Here is an 18,638-nt window from a genome sequence, read left to right on the forward strand (position 1 = left end):
TGATTAAGAAAAGCTAAATTTATATTAAATTACCATAAAGTCCTAAAATACTGAACATAGTGGTTAAATAACTCCAGAAAGTCCATTCTCTCCAGTGAGTAACGTTAAAACCATTACACATGAGCGTGGAACAGTCACTTCCATTAGTTCAGGACAGAGATTTTGCTTTTTACATAGTAAATCAGTGCTCAAATAGATATGTCTTCAAATATGTCCTTTCTACATTCTGAACAGCCCAAGTGCAATAAGATCCTTCCCCCTTTCAAGAAAATGACACTTTTCTATTTTCTCCCATCCCCAACTGTGAATCTGAGGACCCAAAGTGCTCCTTTTTCTTCCCCATCAAGCGTGAAATATCTTTCCTCCTAGAAGTGGCATCTCACCTTTCCACTGCCGTGCACTGGAAAAGTCTTCTTGGCCTCGCCTGGCCTGGCTGTCCCGTGCAGGCCTAGACCCTGGATGGCTGCTGAGAGCAGGGCTAAGGGCTTGGCACCTGCCTCAAGCAGTCTTAGAACTGACCAGAAAAGGTTTGCCCTTAGTTTCTTTTTCACGAGCATTTGACAGCTGACTTCTCAATACCAGTAACCATAGGAGATGTTTCAAATCAGGAACTTCCCCTAGAAGCCCTCCCCTCCATTCTCAGCCCCTGTCGTCCTCTCCTGTCATTTCTAATTCCTGGGTGGAAGAGGTCTGGATCTTCCCTGGGTTGAGAGAGCTTCATCAGTGGTTCTCTCTACCTTTTTAGTGCTTGCCCCCCACTTTGCATTTTTATTTAGCCCTGCTCACCACAGGTGCCGCAGGCTAGGTCAGAAAAAGTACCAGGGAGGGAGGGAGGGAGGGAGGGAGGGAGGAAGGGTAGGGGCAGAAAACTAGGTAAAAGTTTTAGGACAGGAAAAAGTCTCAACTCCCTGGATGCTGGCGTGAGACACGTCCTTTGTGTGCATAACCTGAACCAAGAGATGGCGTCTCAGCATGGAAATAAGTCACTCAGCTGGGGAAAGTTGGAATGGAAACTTCACCACCCATAGCCGCAGACTCTCTGTCCACTTAGATCCCTGAGCGCCTGTGAGAGAGCACAGGAAGTTCATTCTCACGGACACTTCCCATTAGGCCCTGGGGACCCCAAGCCTCTAACCTGACCACTTATGAACACTTCCGGCTCTTCTTTGAAAGGTTGTTTCAGGATCTCTGTGCTCAAAATCCCAGAGAATGCGGAGGGAGAGAGGCAGAACAGTAAAGGTAACATGCTATGCTTGGTCTAGGCAGTGCTGCTTAGATGCTGCAGACTCGGCCCTCGTGGCCCCACATTCCCTCAAGTACTGGTTCACAACCTGGTTGCTTAGAGTCAAAGACTTAGCAAGGTACTGGCCAGTGGGGGCAGCAGGAGGGAACTGATATTAGCCAGCTGCCACGCTGGGGCCCCCAGTCATCTGAAGGTAGTAAAGGTTCCAGACCTTCCATCAGGAGGAAGAACAGTCGAGTCACCCAGATCTCACCAACTGAAATGCAGCAACTCTTAGAGTGAGAACAATATCCATTGCCAGCAATGGACAGGACACCCAGGCCCAACCACCCCTAAAAGCTTTTCCATATTACCAGTGCACTCGAGCCTAGAGGTTTCCCAGATGCCCATACCGGCTGGGCGGACTCCTCCTCCTCCACTCAGCCTCTACCCTTCGTCTCTCTTTACCCGTGACCCCCTGCTCAGCCCCTGGTGGGCCAGCTCTCTCAGAGACGCGCTCAGGCCAGCTCTGATGGGGGAGCGTGCAGTCTTGGATCATCGGCTCTTGTGGGGCGGGCACTGAGGGCACCTGGGGAAGGGGAGGTGGAGCTCTGTTGACGAGGAATTATTACTGAGCCTAGTTTTGGGGAGGCTCAGGACAGACTGCAAGAGGTGAGGTTCATGGTCAGTTCCAGGTCTAAATTCTTGGATGCGCCATGGTTTCTTGTGCACAGGTGGTTATGGACTCAGATAGAAACGGCTCCCGTGCAGGGCTCGGGAGCAGTTAAGGGGTGGAATGAGCAGGAGCAGGACGGGCACACAGAAGGGGGCCTGCTGTATAAGTGAGCTCAAGGACTGGACGTCCATAGGGAGAAGGAACAGGCAGGGAGGGAGGGGTACATGGGCACTTAGGGCACTTAGACCTGGCTCTCAGAGGAGAGCTTGCGTTCGTGTTTCCAGCCCGTGTCTGGCAGAGAGCCGCGTCTTTCAGGAGTGGCCGCGGTATGGACACTGCTACACTCAGACTGCTCTTCCTGCAGCAGCTGCTCCGTCTCCGTGTCATCCAGGGAGCCAGAGCTGGCCTGGATGGACACTGTGTCTGTCTTCATGCAAACATGATCCCGAAGAAGGCCCCCCCGTGAGCTGCGCAGTTGCTTGAGGTCATCCCACTCAGCATCGTCCCCAGACAGGAGACAGATCCCCTCTACAATCTTGATCTTCTCCTTGGTGTAGTTGTGGTCAGGTCCACCCTAGCGTGGAGAGTGGAGAGACATGATCAGTGGTTGGCTGTCTGTGAAGGATCACATGGTGAGCTGAAAAAGGAAGTGGGTGGGGTAAGAGTGGGCGAGAAGAGCACAAAGATCCCACAAACAAATGGGGAAACTTGGTCAGAGCAAACGGATGAGGCTCAGCCTAAAAGGAGAGGAGCGGGAAGGTTGTTACCATTAGCACACAGAGAGGAGGGAGGGCATGGCTTCCAGTCCTGCATCGGACACTCACCGGCTACGTCACATCTCTAAAACTCAGTCTCCCCATCTGCAGTGGGGACAATAGCAGTACCCATACCTCATAATCAGGTGCTGTGAGGTTAAACCAGGCGATACGTGGAATGCAGTTAGTAGGTGCTCGACACAGAAGATGCACTAAATCGTGTTAGCTATGACTACACTGTTACTGTGATTCATTGATGGGACCTAATGCTGACATACCTGATCAGAAGCAACTGACAAAAGTAAGTAAATGTACATTTACTCAGGATTTTAAGCTACTTTCATACTATTCTTAATTCTCATCTAATTTTGCTCAGAAAAGTTTTAGGAGGTAAAACAGGAAGAATCTAAAAAATCCTCTTAATTGGGCTCTAAGTGTCAATCCATCGGGGTCCTGTAACCTAAAAGCTTTTGTGGGAGGTTATTCTGGCTCTGCTCCCATGAGCCTCGGGGCCATTCCCCAGCAACCGGGGATGGTTCCAAGGACAGCCTTAAGTTCTACTTAGGCTTCCCCCTTTATGGGCTCCTCAAAGGGTCGCCTTACTCCTGGTTTCTGGGGGATACCAATCAACATGCTGCCAGTGCCAGGAGAAAATGGGCCATGGCTTGGGTTCCATCCCTGGGATAGTGTTCCTGCCAAGAGCCTTGCAACTGCTGCCCTATTTTAGTAACAATTCAACTCCACAAATATTTATTGAGCTCCTGCATTAAGCAGGATACTTGGGTGATTACACAATATAAAATGGTCCCTGCCCTCTGGGAGTGACAACTCCCTGGATAAAGCAGAGAGAGACATGGCACATAAGCACACAAGCACACATGCACGCACACACGTGCCCAGTCACCCAGCACACCCTCCAAGCTGAAATTAGTGTTGGATAAGATGCAGGCCACTCAGTCTTCATCACAGAGACACATGGAGTAAGTTAGGGAGAGGTGAGGGACATGGCACTAGCAATTTGGGGGACACCACTCCCTCTGCAAACACACAGGTACCTGAAATCAAGAGGAAATCAGAAGAGAAAGGGTGAGAGACTATCAGAGGGATGAAAAAGCTGCTGAGGAAAAAGCATACAACAGAACAAAGAGGTCACATGATTTAAATGTCTAACCTCTGGCCCTTACTGAGGTGGTTCTCTGGGATATCAGACACTCCAGGAACCCAAGAAGCTTTGAGTCTCTCAAAGACATTAATTGAGAAAGGGGTCTGTCCCTAGAATCACAAGTTATCCTGCAGGCTCTGTTTGGCTTGTATGGAAGCTTTTTAAACAGGGGAATTCACAGATCCAGAAAGTACCTGATTATTATGTAAAGTGTATTCATTATGCATGGGAACCTAATAGGCGTGAGGGCAGGGTTTGACTGTGCTGGACAGGCCAAGAGAGTAGACTGCTTAGGGTCTCACACGGGACAACTTTTGATGAAGGGTTACAGAAGTTTAGAAAGAACAAGGGTCACGTCAGATTAGATATATCTGAAACCCAAGGCTATAGTTCCCTAGTGGAAATGGGACTATTTTTCATGCCTCAACACCCAGCAAGTAATTTTTCACTGGAGCAAAAAGGAGTTAAAAGAACAAATGCCTGTAACCCTTCAGAATTCTAGAGAAATCCCTTAAGGCTCGGGGGAAGAACAACAAAACACCAGCCATTCCCATCCCCAGGTGCCAACAGCTTGGATCAGAGGTTAGAAAAGGAAGAGTCCAGGACCCCTTGGGGTTCTGTGGGTATTTTCTAGGAGTTTTGGGGTTGCTCCTAGGGAGCACAGCCTCACCGCAGGGGAATGACAACTCCAGGAGGGAAAGAAGCTATGTACCTGGCAAAGTATCTCCTGTGCACACTCATGTACTTTCAGCCCTAAATCTTCTGGGATCTGCTTTCTAACCTTGCTCTCACTAGGGTCCTTCAGAGCATCCAGACCTAGAAACCCAACAGATCTAGAAGCCCAAATCACTTTCAGTTCTGTTCTCTGTAACTTCCCAAGTGGCAGATGGGACTACCCCATGTCCCTTCCTGATTTATTCAGGCAACTGGAAAATAACACCTCCCACCACCATCACCACCAAACCAAACACCCCTTCAATAGAAATTTTAATTTTTACCTCTTTCTTATAGCACAGTTGATTGTACATGGCTGGTTTCGGGATTGTTTCAATTTTCACTTCCTGAGTAGAAGTTCGGTAGGACGGGTTGCTGTAGGTCAGGTTCCCCATTCCAGGATCAGTTAACTTGGATTTTTTGTGTCTTTAGGAGGAAAGGTGATGAAGAATTAGTTCAGATCTTTATGAGGGTGACATCCAGGGAAGCTGTAACCCGAGTGTGGCAGGCAGCCACTAAGATGTACCCGTGATCCCCACCTCCTGGTACACACCTTCTAATTCCTACCCCTTGAGTGTGGGCTGAATCTGGTGATTCACTTCTGATGAACAGATAATGCGAGAGTGACGGATACTAGATTAGGTTACAAGGAAATTTATGGCTTGCATTTTCTATTGCCCTCACTTTCTTACTCTCTCTTGCTCTTGTTCTGAGGGAAACAAGTTACCACATTGTGAGTTGTCCTCTGAAAAGGCCCATAAGACAAAGAACTGATGAGGGCATCTCCAGCCAACAGCCAGCAAGGAACTGAGGCCCTCAGTCTAATAGCCTGTGAGGAACTGAATCCTGCCAACAACTACATGAGTGCCCTTGGAAGGGGATCCTTCCCCAGTTAAGCCCTGAGATAAGACCGAGACCCTGGCTAATACCTGGATTGCAGCCCTGTAAGAGATCTTAAAGCAGAGGCACCCAGCTAAGCTGTATCCAGATTTCTGACCCACAGATGGTTGTCATTTTAAGTTGCTAAGTTTTGGGGTAATTTGTTATACAGCGTTAGATAACTAATACACTAAGCTTGAGAGTCAAGACAGATTTATGTTTCAACCCACCTCTGTTACTTACTAGCTGGGGTCTTACTAGCTGGACATAATCTAAACTTTCTGAACCTTAGACCCTCATCTGTAAAGTAAGGAATAATAATATCTGTACTAAGGGTGGTTGTGGAATTGATTCAATGACATATTCATTCAATGGCAACTATTGTTGTTGTCAGCAGGAGCCGCCGCAGCAGCAAACTCCTGACATTTTTGCTGTAAGCTGTATTTAAAATGTTTGGGGGAAATATATAAATATACAGTCATAAAAACATCATAAATTGATAACAACACAGTCCACCTTCCCAGGAAGATCCCTACTGAGCAATGATATATCAATCAATATTATATAGTAAATGGTTGTGTTTGTGTGAAGAGAAAATCACTTCCAACTTCAGTGGTTTGAAGTAGTGTAGGGTCATGGAAAAGCAGATGCTAGAGTCAGTCCCAGCTTTGCCTCCTCCTGTGTGACCTTGGGTAACACCTACTGTGCCCTTAGCACCCTAATTTATAAAGAAAATCCCAAGGGTATCTGTGGTCATAAAATGAAGGATTGGGCTGTGACTGCAGAAGAGTCAGAATTCAGAATTCTGCCTTTCCCTTCTGCTGATCTGACCGGGGACCCAACCTTGAAATGAGGCTGGTCAGAGGTGGAATGAGTGAGCTTTGGGAGATCCCAGAAGCGCTAATGAGGACCAACCAGCACGTGGCCCCTGCAGAGAGGCTGAGGTTACCTGTATAGCATCAAAGCTGCAATCACCACCAGAATCAGCAGAACGCTGAGGAGTCCTCCGATGACATAGCTGGCATGCAGTCCTTCCCCTGGGAAGAACAGAGAGACACTAGGCGGGGACCACTGACAATCTTCTAGCTGGCATGAGGGGCAGGAAAACGAAGGGCTCCTTTCCCAGGTGTTGGATCCCACACTATCTGCGATGGCTAGGGGCCTCCTCCGAGGAGAGGCCACAGGAGTAGATGGCTGAGAAGAAACCTATCACTCAGTCAGCATCTCTTATCCAAATCCACCACTTACTGGCTGTCATGTAGGGAAAGATGCTTAACTTCTAAGCCTATGCTTTCTCATCAGTTAAATGTAGATAATAAATTGCTCATAGGGCTGGTGGAGTTTAAATGTGTGTATACACAAATATATACACATATACCCCCCCCCCCCAGATATGGCTTAACAAATGGCTGTCATATGGAAAGCACTCCAAAGTGGTGGCTATTATGATCATTCTCTCCATGGATTTAGTCTAAGAAGAGGGTTCATTAACCCCAAAGAGTCCCCATGAAGGTTCCAGATGTCAGTGGAAACATGTTCCTTACATCTTCTTCAAAACAGTCGGGCACTCAGGGCTTACCTGGAGTGGCAGGTACAGCCTCATTGGAATGTGCACAGAGGCCCAGCTGGGCGTCCTTTTCGGAGCATCTGTGGGGCACAGAAAACTGAATGTGAAGACTATTGGTGTTTGATAAAGATCTTACCCTCCTCCAGGGAAGGGGGAAAAGTCTTGTGAGTAGGGCTTTGGGATACGATAGGCTGTTCCAGATGGGAGATACCAGAAGTATGAGAGGGCAGGACCAGGAAATACAGAGAAATCCATGTAAGTCACTGTCTTCAAGATGCTATAGCACGTTTAGTTTAAATGTGTTTAAAAATACGTATCCTTTTAAAAGGACTCCTTTCAAGAGGAGAAGCAGGTTTGAGAATGAGCTGGAAGTTTGCTAAAATACTAAGGACGTGGATAGTAGGTTTTACGAAACTGCCAGGATGAGCTGAAAGAAGCTACCAGCCAAGCAAAGCTGATTAGATAAAGATTATCACGTTTAAATAGACCGAAGAAAAAGAACTGGTTTCCCCCTTCATTTATTTCTTCTTTATTTCTATCTGTATTTCCAGATCATTTTTACAAAGTGTAAATAAGAAATCTACACTTTGTAGAAAAGAATTTCTCTAAATTGAAAAAAAAAGAAAAAATAAATAATAAAAATTAATTTCTCTAAATTGAATGTAACCATATTTTATCAGTTTTAAGATGTGCATTTTTTCTATATTCTGACGTTGCTGAAATAGGAATGTGTCTTACAATCAATGGCATCTCACAGTTGCTGTTGGTAATTTTTTTAGTTTAACCTCTCAAATCAGGAGGCATCTTAAGTTGAGATAGCACCTTCAATTTAATGAAATACAGTACTTTATACTTCACTTGAGACCTGTACATGTTATGCTTGCTTACTGAATGATGTGTGTGTGTGCATATGCATGCACGGATTTGAATGTTACAGGCATTAAAACTAAGGCCACAACATCCCTGGGCATGTTCCAAGTCATCAATCCACAGTGCAGAGACCACTGTGACTCGGCGATGTCTAAATAAACTGCAGGATCAGACCATATACTAAACCTGTGATGTGAGAGCAAATGTCACAGAAAGAAAGGAAACCATCTGAGTGATTTCTCTAGAAAGCTGCTCTAAAGCTTCTTGCCCTCAAATCACTTGCAATAATCTATAGGCCTAAATATTATCTCCTGTCCTGAAGAGCAGGGACTGGTCGCTAATGATGTGATCTACCTCCTATGTTCCAGAATCAAGCTGGGATTATGGTTTTCCGCTGGCAGGAGATGATTAGAATCAAAGGGCCCTCAATAGCATACGAACCCATTTACCTTCCTTCTACCTCCTCCAGAGATGTGCGGGCCCGAGTGGTAGAAGAACGCAAGGTGGTAGGTAGTGTGTTGGTTAGCACTGGGTTCCTTTCACTCATGCTGGTAGCCCTGGGAGCTGGGGGCACCAGGCCAGGTACTGGAGAGAAAAAGAGGACTGGAATAGGTCACTGAAGCCCCAAGTCTCTACGTATGTCCAAGAATAGCATCAGGAGAAGTTGACAAAGCAATCTTTTAGCTGCACTGATCTTGGGCACCCTCATTAGAGGCCCTTCTCAATACTATAACTAAAAAGGACTTGATTTCCAATATGAATAGCTCTGGATGGGCTAGCTGGCCCACAAAGGCCAGGAAGAGAGAGTAATGCTCAGGCCAGTTCATTCTAGTGAATGCCAGACAAACTTATTACTCCCAGTTGCTCCTCTCTAAGACCCTCTGAGGGGGATCCCACCCAGAAGGACAAAGCTGAGGCTGCTGATCTCGTGTCCTTCGAAGGGCTCTGCTGTTTCAGGGGGCCGTTCAGCCCAGCTTACCAAGGGAGCAGGGTCGGCCGTCAGGCTCGTCAGGACAGGCACACACGAAGTCCGAGGCCCTGGCAAAGCAGAGGTGGGTGCAGCCACCGTTGTTCACGCCGCAGGCACTGGTCCCTGGGGAAAGCAGGAGAAAGTTGGTCTGGGCCTGAACTAAGTCTCCCAAATTTGACACTTCCCAGAAAGGAGGAAATCCAGGGCTACCTCATTCCCAGGCACAGAGCAGGAGGTATAACCACGGGGGCTAATCAGGCCTAAGAGCTTGAAATGTGAACCCAAAGGCTCTGCTATGGCTCTAATTGTCTTGGTCATGAGCCGTCCTTGGGGTGACCACCCCCAATGCCCACCGATGGAAAGGAAGCTGGCTGGGGCCCAGGAGCCCACCTGTCTGCCGCTGAGGGGAAACCACAATGATGTCCATGAGCCCTTCCACGTTCGCCAGCACCGTCTCCTTATTCCGGCCTGAGTACTTGTCAACGCGCTGGATTGACTTGGTCTGCCAGTCTGTCCAGTAGATCCACCTGTCCTGCTACTCAATAGGGAACCCCCCCAAAAGAGGAAATATTATTCAACAGTCAGACCCCAGCCCAGCTTCCACACCCCCATGTGCGTTCCCTCTGCCGAAATGCTCTCATCTCTAACCCGCCAGGCCACCTCTGTGATCCCCAGGCATGACACTGTCCAGGAGATCTCCCCAACCTATGTAGCGTTTACCATTCTCTCTCCCAAGCTGTCCTGTGCCCGTCCTCACTTCTACAAGTCAGTGTTGACACTCTATGGTCATTTGTTGACATGTCTGTCTGTCTTGCCAGGTCAAGTTCTTCAAGGACAAGAATGTGTTTCATTCATCTCTCAGTTTCCAACACCTAACACTTACTTAGTACTAGGTCGGCTGCTGGGCAAATAAGTGGGTTCCCATACCTAGCATATAGGAGTAAATTGGAGGGTCCTTCTAAGGTCCCTGCTCCTCGGGGCTCTTCACTCAGAGCCTTGGTAAATCCTCTGGTTAATTCTGTGGGCAGCTGCCTTCTAATGCAGTGATCCTAAGGGTCTCAAACCGGGGTGGGGAGCGCCAATGAAGTGGGTTCCCCTCCTGCCCCCGGGGAATACCCCAGAAACCTCCATGGGAAACTTGCAGATTGAAAAACCATACTCAATATTATCCTGTAGTTTTACATTTGGTGTGTATAGGGGAGGAGGGGGAGCCTATCTAGCATAAGTAAAGCCAGACAAAATCTTATTGGCTATTAGGATATAATGCAGAATACACACAGAGAAGTGAGTGTTTGTCAAAAAGGGACAACGTTTTTTGAGTGATTGAGAATCCCTGTTTTGGTCCCAGGCTTTGTAGATCTCCTTTTTTCCTTCCCTGAATTATTTTACAGGGTTAGAACTCTCAAAACTGACAAGTAATAATTAAAATGATTAGAGATAATAAGCACTGGGTGCCAGAGACTGTGCTAATGCTCATATGTATTTGAGGAGGATACTATTATGAAACTCATTTATTAAACTACATATAGGTAAGTGAAGCTTAGAGAGGCTTAGTATCTTGTTCAAAGTTGCCCGGTTACTTAATGGCACAGACCTGGCACGTTGGAGGTACTCGAATACTTACCGACTGGCTAGCTGCCTCAAAACACTGGATCTCAGCCACTCTACCCTCTTGCCACTAAGTGGGCCGCCTGAACTCAGATGTTGGACTACAGCATTAGGATCAACTGGGGCAGTGGTTAAAATGCATATTCCTGGGCCCAACCCTCATGAAGCAGATTCCTTATATCCAGGAACATGTATTTTAACAAGCTCCACAGCTGATCTACACACCACCCCTTTGAATGCTGGAGCACGGGAGGGGTGGGGCAGGCCCAGCAGGGCACACAGTGGAGACGATTCAGTGTACAGGAAAGTGAGCTTCCATAGCACACCTGTTCAGTAGCATGTAGGCCTGAGGTCGAGACTTAGAACTCCAAAGAAACACCCCGGTTAAGGAGGTTGAGTTACCTTTCCTGAGCTAGTACCTGAGTGAGGGCAAAGGGGTGGGACACGTGGCTGACCAACACCTGCCGTAGCTTCCCATTGAGGTCCGCACTTTCAATCCGGTCCAGATGTGCATCTACCCAGTAGATCCTGTGAAGGAAAGGAGCTGAGAGCTGCTCAAAATGCTTGCTAGGGAGCTTAGCCCTCCCTGCTAAGGAGCTGTCTGTCCCTTCCTGAGCTGGGCTGGCGAGAGCTGTGAGCAGTCCAGAAGCACCCTTGCTGAGAGGCCACTGTGGGTCCCAAAGCTGAAGAGGGGGAGTCAGTGACTCATAAGTGGGGAGGCCAGGGCTGTTCTGAGGAGGGGCAGTCCCTCTAATGACCTCAGAGGAGCCGCTGCCCAGTCTCATCTTCAGCAACTTGATGACCCTTTGATTCCTACCCAAGAGTCTAAGCCCAAACTCCTATGAACACCCTCAAGAGGAGACTTGGTCTACAAGAGCGTCCCTGAGGTTAAAGGAAGGGGCATTCTCTTCATTCCAACTCCGGGGCGGCTTTGATTCCTTTCCCTCCCTCTGAGGACAGAAAGGGGAACTGACTGCTTCAGAGTTCCTTTCCCGCTCTTCTCCTGCCCGTTTGCATTTTTTATCTAGACCAGGACTTGCAGATTCCAATGTCTGAAGGGATCAGTACAGTAAGAAAGGTGAAGAATCAGCCCTTAAATGGATGGGGGTAGTGGGACCTGTGGTCCAGCCAGAGGACATGCTCTGCTAAATACACTCAAAACTGGAAAAACCAGATAGATAAAACCCACCTGAGAGTTGAGGGCTGGATTCAGCAACCCCAGCTCTAAGAATATGTTTGCTCAGCCTCACTGCTCTCTCTTCCCCACCTACCAACAGCCTCCCATCTTTTTGTTTTCACTACATCAATCTCAAGCATCCTCTCCTCTGCCCACCTATTTCCAGGGGGCTGTTTGGGACAGGATTCCCACCTGCGGGTATCGTAGTCCAGGGTAAGGCCATTGGGCCAACCCAGGTCTGTGTTGATGAGGACCTTCCTCTCAGAGCCGTCCAGGTTCGCCCGCTCGATCTTGGCAATGTGGCCCCAGTCTGTCCAGAAGAGGTACCTGAGACACAAGAGTGACATCATCACATTGATAGATAGGCATCCTCCAAGGGCCTCTTCCCCAGGCTTCTTCCCTGGGTCTCTCTTCTGCTGGCCATAAACTTACCCCTTCCTGGGGAAAACGGCAATGGCCCGAGGCTCATCCAGGCTGTTGTTGACCAGCACTTTGCGGCAGGAACCATCTAGCCTTGATGCTTCAATGGTATTGCGGCCTGTATCTGTCCAATATAGATTTCTGGCCACCCAGTCCACTGCCAGCCCGTCGGTGGTCTTCAGCCCTTGCCCGATCACTGTCTCCATGTTGCTGCCATTCAGATCTGCTCGCCTTGGGGAAGAGCCCAGGGTTGGATGACCAACCAGATCACCAGACTGAAACCCCTTTAATCCATGTTCCCATAATTGTATCCCCACTATACTGTAAGCTCCATAGGGGCAGAGACCAAGCATCTATAAGTGCATTCCTCAGCATCTGGCACAGTAGGTAGGCAAAATATTTGCAGAATTAGTAAATAAATTCTTAGGAGGACAGATGTTTCCTGCTGTAAATAGGGAGCATTTAGGCCCATGTCCTGCCAGAAGAAAGGTTAATAATTCCTCATATACCTTAGGGAAGAGTCAAGGATTGCTAGGGGGTCATTATAAAAAAGGCCGATTTGGCAAAACCTACATGTATATTTTTACAGAAGTCCTATGCCAGGGAATTCAACCTCAGGATGGGGGCATGTCACAGACATGTGGGGACTTCTCTAAACACATGCCCACCTGCCCCAGCATGCGATTCTCCAGGGAGAACAAAGGGGAATACCCTTGTTCCTGCACCTGAAAATCTCTGCATGGTAACCTCTCTTGCTGCTGGCAGGGCATCACATTCCCCAGCTGTGTTGGGGTAAAAATATGAAATAAAAATAAAACAAAAAATATAAAAACAACCTTGTGAACAACTACAAGCCTTGGCACTGTCCAGGGCTCCTGCATTACAATACAGATACATGGTTTGCTATATGGCCGATTCTTCAGTGAGTCTTAGAAGATCCTTAGAGCAATCCCGGCACCCAGTGGTAGGGGTAGAAGGCTCCAGTTCCCCAGCCTGATATCATCTGATCTTTTTTGTTTGTTTTACAGACTGGGCTTCTATTAGTCTTTAAATAAGCAACCAAAAAACCCCCAAAAGTTTGAAACTCTGTTGTGATAACACTACAAAGTGAACAAGTCAGGATCAGAACTCACTATCCAAGTTGTCAACTCACTGAGTCCATTTAGAGGTCAACACAGATCATAACCTCACCCAGTGGGGACTGGAAGCAGGTCTGTGGCCTCTGGATGTTTCAGGGATACTCATACCTGATAACATCCAGGAACACATCTGTGTAATAGACCTTTCCATCCACACTGTCATAGTCCAGGGAGATGACATTGTTGAGCTCGGGAACGGGGACATGCACGTCTGTGTGGTCACTGGTGTCCAGTGAGATACGCCGGATGGAGCCGCGGCTGGAGAAGAGCAGGTAGGTCTCAGGAGAGGGATCACAGGTCTTTCCATCTCCTTTCAGCTGGATGCCAGTGGGGCAGGCACAGGAGAAGCCAGAGGGCCGCGGCAAGCAGAGGTGCGAGCAGCCACCATTTCTCAAGCCACACTTGTTAAAACCTGGTGATGGGAGAGAGGGAAGCACAGGTTCGGACGCCCTGCCTGGAATATTGCCTGAATCTTACAAAGGCTCTCGTTTCTCGTGCCTGATTTTCTGCTGTTCTAAATAACAGGGCTTGGTGCCTGACAGGAACGAGGCAGCAGGGGCAGGAGTGTCCCCAGGGGTCCTGTGAAAGTGACAGCAGGACGCAGTTGTAGTACCAGCCAAACCCAGAGCGAACACAGCCTGATCCTGTCTCCTTGACTGTAAAGAAACCTCTGTGCTCTCTGATGTTCCGATACCCTCAGTCAGAAAGCCACAGGCTCTGGCTCACAGCCGAGGGTTCTTCTCACCCAGTGGCTGTGCCCGGTCCACAGCCTGGATGTCCATGAGGCCTGGCAGGTTGGACCTCACCAGGATGACGTTGCTGCCAGTACCCTTGTCAGCACGGTGGATGCTACGCGTCTGCCAGTCAGTCCAGTAGATATAGGAGCCGAGCAGGGTGAGGCCATATGGGTGCTGCACAGGTGACACCAGCGTGTGACGACTGGCACCGTTCAGGTCAGCGACCTCAATTCGCTATAGAAGAAAGAGAGGGTAGGGCCAGCTATCAGTAAACTGGGAGGTCTCAGTGGAGACGCCGAAAAGACCTCTTCCGTCTTCCCGGGCTTCTGAGAAGCGGCAGGAGCGGGACTCTCACCTCGGTGTGGGCATCGGCCCAAAGCAGTTGGGAGCTGGCCTTGTCCACAGTCAGTCCATTGGGCCACCCCAGGTTGCTGTTGATGAGCACGGTTCGGTCTGAGCCATCCATTCCGGACCGCTCTAACTTGGCGTTCTCTCCCCAGTCTGTCCAGTACATGTACCTGGGCAGAGAAGAATGCTAGCTGGTTGTCCCTGTAGCTCCTGGATACTGTAAGTACTTACAATATCCAAACCCTGTGGAAAATATTTTACATGCAAATGGGGAGTTGTTGCTTAATGGGTACAGAGTTTCAGATTTGCAAGATGAAAAAGTTCCAGATGCCTGCTTCTCAATAATGTGACTATACTTCACACAACTGCTCTGTACACTTAAAAATGGTTAAGATGGCCAATTTATGTTCTGTTTTGTTTTTACCACTACTAAAGAAAAAGTGCTTTCCATGTGTTATCTCACTTAATCCTCACAAGGGTCACAAGGTATGTATTTTCACTGTCATCTCCATTTACAGGTAAAGAAGCTGAAAATCAGAGAGGTTGAACACTGGACTTAAAGTGACAGATGCAGCTAATAAATGAAGAAGGAATTTGAATCCCGGATTTCTGAGTCCAAGGTTCATGCTTTTAACCTCTACACCCTGCTGGGACCCTGAAAGGAGTGACAAGGGAGTGAGACAGCTCAGGGAGGTCGGTCTCTTGCTGTGAAGCATGCTTGCTCTGCACTGTCCACCTTCACCCCATCCGTAGCCCAGCCGAGCTGCCCCACCTGCTGCCCAGAGTCAGAGACAGGCTCTCACCCCATCTCGTGGTACAGTACAATAGCCCGGGGACTGTCAAGATTCTGCCACACCAACACTTTCCGCATGGACCCGTCCAGGTTGCCCACTTCAATCCGGTTGGTTCCAGTGTCTGTCCAGTACACTTTCCGGCCAATGGCATCCACTGCGAGCCCATCTGTGGTTTGCAGCCCTGCAGGAAGTCAAGAGAGCACACTGGCTCCTGCCTTAAAACAGATGGGCTATTTCCCCAGCTCTGAAGCCAGACAGGTGGTCCCTGGGCTGGGAGCAAGGCCCACCTGTGGTGATGATGTCCTCGTGCTGTGAGCCATCCAGACTGGCACGGCTGATCCTGTGCAGCGTGCTGTCTGACCAATACACTTTTCCTGGAAAGGGAAGGCTTGGTTCAGCCTGGACCCTCAACCCCCACAAAGGGACATGCACAGCTGACTCAGGGCCTGAGGCACCAGGGCATGTCAGAGAGCCCTGTGCCCCGTAGCAGAGGAAGTCAATGGAAATGCAGAAATGTCAAAGCAGGAGAGCTCTTGGCAGAGAGAGAGGAGAGGGCCAGAAACCATGCCCTCAAAACCAAAGAGAAAGTGCTGTGGAGACAGGGGCTGACACTGCGCCAGAGGGGATGGTGAGCGCCAAGGCTCTTAGCGGGAGGCAGAGGGGTGGGGAGGAAAGGACAGCAGTTGCTATGGGGCAGGGACAGAAGGCCGGGTGGGGGGAGGAGGGCCACACAGACCTTCTTGGGGATCCACTCCAATGGCAATGGTGTTCTTCATGGTAATGTTGATTGGTACCACCACATCGGCAAAATAAGGGATGTCCAAGGACACCATGCGCACGTCTATCCTCCTGGCGAAGATGAGGAAACTGTTCATGCCTGCCCAGGTGGGAGAGAAGGAGAGAGGACAGTCACCCCGCACAGCCAGAAGAGCATTTGGGGTGAGGCGAGGGAAGTTTATGCTCTGGCTCTGTCAGGTTCTAGTTGAGTGGCAACTTATTTCAACTGTGTATCAATTCCATCAACTGTACAAAGGGAACAGTAACAGAGTGGCTGTGGGATTAAAAGAGATCATGTACAGACAACACCGAGTGTCGGGTCTGACACAGTCAGAAATCATGGCTCTGTAGTAACATTACAGAAGGGCTCTCTTTGAAGGACCCTTTACCATGACGTTTTAGAAACTTCATGTGAAGTCAAAGAGGACTTTTCCCCCAGCCTGGGAGGTACAATTCACAGCTCCTTTCCAACTAAATCCCCCGGGAAGTTAGGGTCCAGTGCAGCCCACCATGCGGCATCCCCTAGGGAGAAACGGTGACTTTCAAAACCTGGGCAGCCAGGTCCTGCTTCTGGCACCTACTGCCGATTAAGGTTGTCACATAGCTTGTGCTGGCCATACATTCACAAAAGTGCCTCATCCGAGGGGAGTACCATTACATCATAGATATCATATAATATATTTTAATATTTGCCATGAGTGATGTGGGGCAGCTGAAACTAAAGTAACTTACTCTAACCAAATCGGGACATAAAGACAACTTTCCAACAGATGTAAGTAGTGCCTGAGAGAGGAGCATCTTTTATGAATATGGATGAAGACACCATAAGAACTAGTTGGAGCCTGCCTCCAATCCTGTCTACCTGCTCCCCTGGGCCTCTGTCCTGGACCTCCCCTCTTTTCTAAAAGCTCTGTCTCTCCCCTAAGCCTCTAGAAGCACCAGGACTCACGGCTTCTCAGACCACACAGGAGTCCATCTACAGGAAAGGAAGAGAGCCACGGCCCCTCCCTGAAACTTCTCTCCAGGCCTCTGATGCTTAGACTTACCTGGTGAACAGGTCTTGCCATCAGGCATCAGGTTGATGCCTGTGGGGCAGGTACAGCTGAAGCCACTGGGATTTGGGGACCGAAGACACAAGTGGCTGCAGCCGCCATTCTCCGTAGCACATGGAGTGGACACTGGGTAGGGAGGAAGGGGGGGGGTCAACAATGAGGACTACGGCAGAGGGAGACTGAGAAGAAGCCAGTGTGGGCCAAGGGCTGCTCACCTGGGGGCCGCAGGCGGTGGAAGACATGGATGTCCATGAGGTTCTCCAAATTCTCCTGCAGGGTCTCCCGGTCCAGCCCCGTCAGCCGGTTGGCACTCTGGATACTCTTGGTCTGCCAGTCTGTCCAATAGATGCGCTCTCCATAGAGGGTCAGCCCAAATGGGTGGGGAAGCTGGCTTCCAATCAGCACCTACCAGGGACCCAGCACGTGTGTCATCCCCCAGCAAGGTCAGATAGTACTCAGCAGTGGCCAAGAACTTGGGCCAGGAGTCAGAATGCAGCTCTGTCACTACTGCCTGCTGTGTGACCTTGAGCAAGAGCTGGTTATAAAATGTCTCTGAGCCTTGGTCTGCCAATCAATGATATGACTGTGATAATGCCTGGATCCAAGGGTTGTGTGATGATTGTAAATTATCATGTATTATTTACATAATCTCAAAGTATCTCTGCATAAATTGCTTATTAATCACAAAAGGAAAAACAGCAACTTTATAGTGGACACCATCTTAATGATGCAATTAAAATTAGTATCACACCCGGCTGGGCGTGGCTCAGAGGTTGAGCATCAGCCTAGGATCCAGGAGATCGCAGTTGGATTCCCAGTCAGGGCACATGCCCGGGTTGCGTCCCCAGTAGGGGACATGCAGGAGGCAGCCGATCAATGAGGACTCTCTCATCATTGATGTTTCTATCTCTCTCTCTCCCTCTCCCTTCTTCTCTCTGAAATCAATAAAGATATATCTTTTTTTAAAAATGAGTATCACAATAATGGGACAAGCCAACATCTGTGCCTACTGATGAGACACACCGGGAACTGAGGACATGACTTCACTGATGTAGTGTGCCTCCCCCAACACATGATTGGAATCTAATCACAAGGAAATACCAGACACACTGAGGAGTATTCTACAAAAGAACTGGCATTTACGCTTTAAAAATACCAAGGGCAAGAAAGACATAAAAGGGCTGAGGAAGTATTCCAGATTAGAGATTGAAGAGATGTGTTTAGATCACACTAAACACAATTGTGATCTGGGATTGCATCCTGGACTAAAAAAGAAAAAAGAAAAAGAAAAGCTATAAAGAACTTCACTGGAGCAAAAGCTATAAAGGACTTCGGTGAAATTCAACATTGACTGTGGATTAGATAGTACCATTGTATGAATGTTAAATTTCCTGATTTTGACCTTTGTACCGTGGTTATGTAAGGCAATGTCCCTGTTCTTAGGAAATATGCACTGTAATATTTTGGGGTCAAGGGCAGGATGTCTCCAGTTTAATCTCTGATGGTTCAGAAAAATAATAATGTCTGTGAATATGTGTGTATGGACAGAAATAAAGAGAATGAGACTGATACAACAATGTGGCAAAATGTTAGTTATTGGTTCTTTTGACTTTTCTGTAAGTTTGACATTATACCAAAATAAACAATAACAAAAACAAACAGAGAGATCATGGTGCAACTGGTGATTAATTAGTGTTTGTTGTTATGGTTCTTAGGAAAGCTCTCGTGTCCCCAGCCCACAATCCACACGAATCCCTAGCTTCCTTTCATC

General features: G+C 48.4%; 1 protein-coding gene across 6 annotated transcripts in view; it reads right to left on the reverse strand.

Moving 5' to 3' along the window:
- The window catches only part of LRP4 (LDL receptor related protein 4), a 45,141-nt gene continuing 26,503 nt past the window's right edge, over positions 1-18,638 (reverse strand). For 2 of the 6 annotated variants that reach the window (XM_081152607.1, XM_081152606.1), the window contains 18 exons: positions 17,083-17,272; positions 16,862-16,993; positions 15,775-15,915; positions 15,326-15,412; positions 15,048-15,219; positions 14,252-14,414; positions 13,905-14,130; positions 13,268-13,571; positions 12,033-12,251; positions 11,793-11,927; positions 10,843-10,951; positions 9,206-9,350; positions 8,825-8,938; positions 8,295-8,430; positions 6,988-7,055; positions 6,358-6,445; positions 4,814-4,955; positions 1-2,472 (listed from right to left, as the gene is read on the reverse strand). In XM_081152607.1, the coding sequence (XP_081008733.1) occupies positions 2,140-2,472; positions 4,814-4,955; positions 6,358-6,445; positions 6,988-7,055; positions 8,295-8,430; positions 8,825-8,938; positions 9,206-9,350; positions 10,843-10,951; positions 11,793-11,927; positions 12,033-12,251; positions 13,268-13,571; positions 13,905-14,130; positions 14,252-14,414; positions 15,048-15,219; positions 15,326-15,412; positions 15,775-15,915; positions 16,862-16,993; positions 17,083-17,272 (2,904 nt within the window). In that variant the 3' untranslated portion in view covers positions 1-2,139. Of the gene's footprint in view, positions 2,473-4,813; positions 4,956-6,357; positions 6,446-6,987; positions 7,056-8,294; positions 8,431-8,824; positions 8,939-9,205; positions 9,351-10,842; positions 10,952-11,792; positions 11,928-12,032; positions 12,252-13,267; positions 13,572-13,904; positions 14,131-14,251; positions 14,415-15,047; positions 15,254-15,325; positions 15,413-15,774; positions 15,916-16,861; positions 16,994-17,082; positions 17,273-18,638 lie in introns of those variants that run through there. The other 4 variants (XR_013999940.1, XR_013999941.1, XM_081152608.1 and 1 more) reach the window with 4 other exon arrangements.

Source organism: Miniopterus schreibersii, assembly GCF_964146895.1.
Source record: "Miniopterus schreibersii genome assembly, chromosome: 12".
Lineage (NCBI taxonomy): Eukaryota > Metazoa > Chordata > Mammalia > Chiroptera > Miniopteridae > Miniopterus > Miniopterus schreibersii.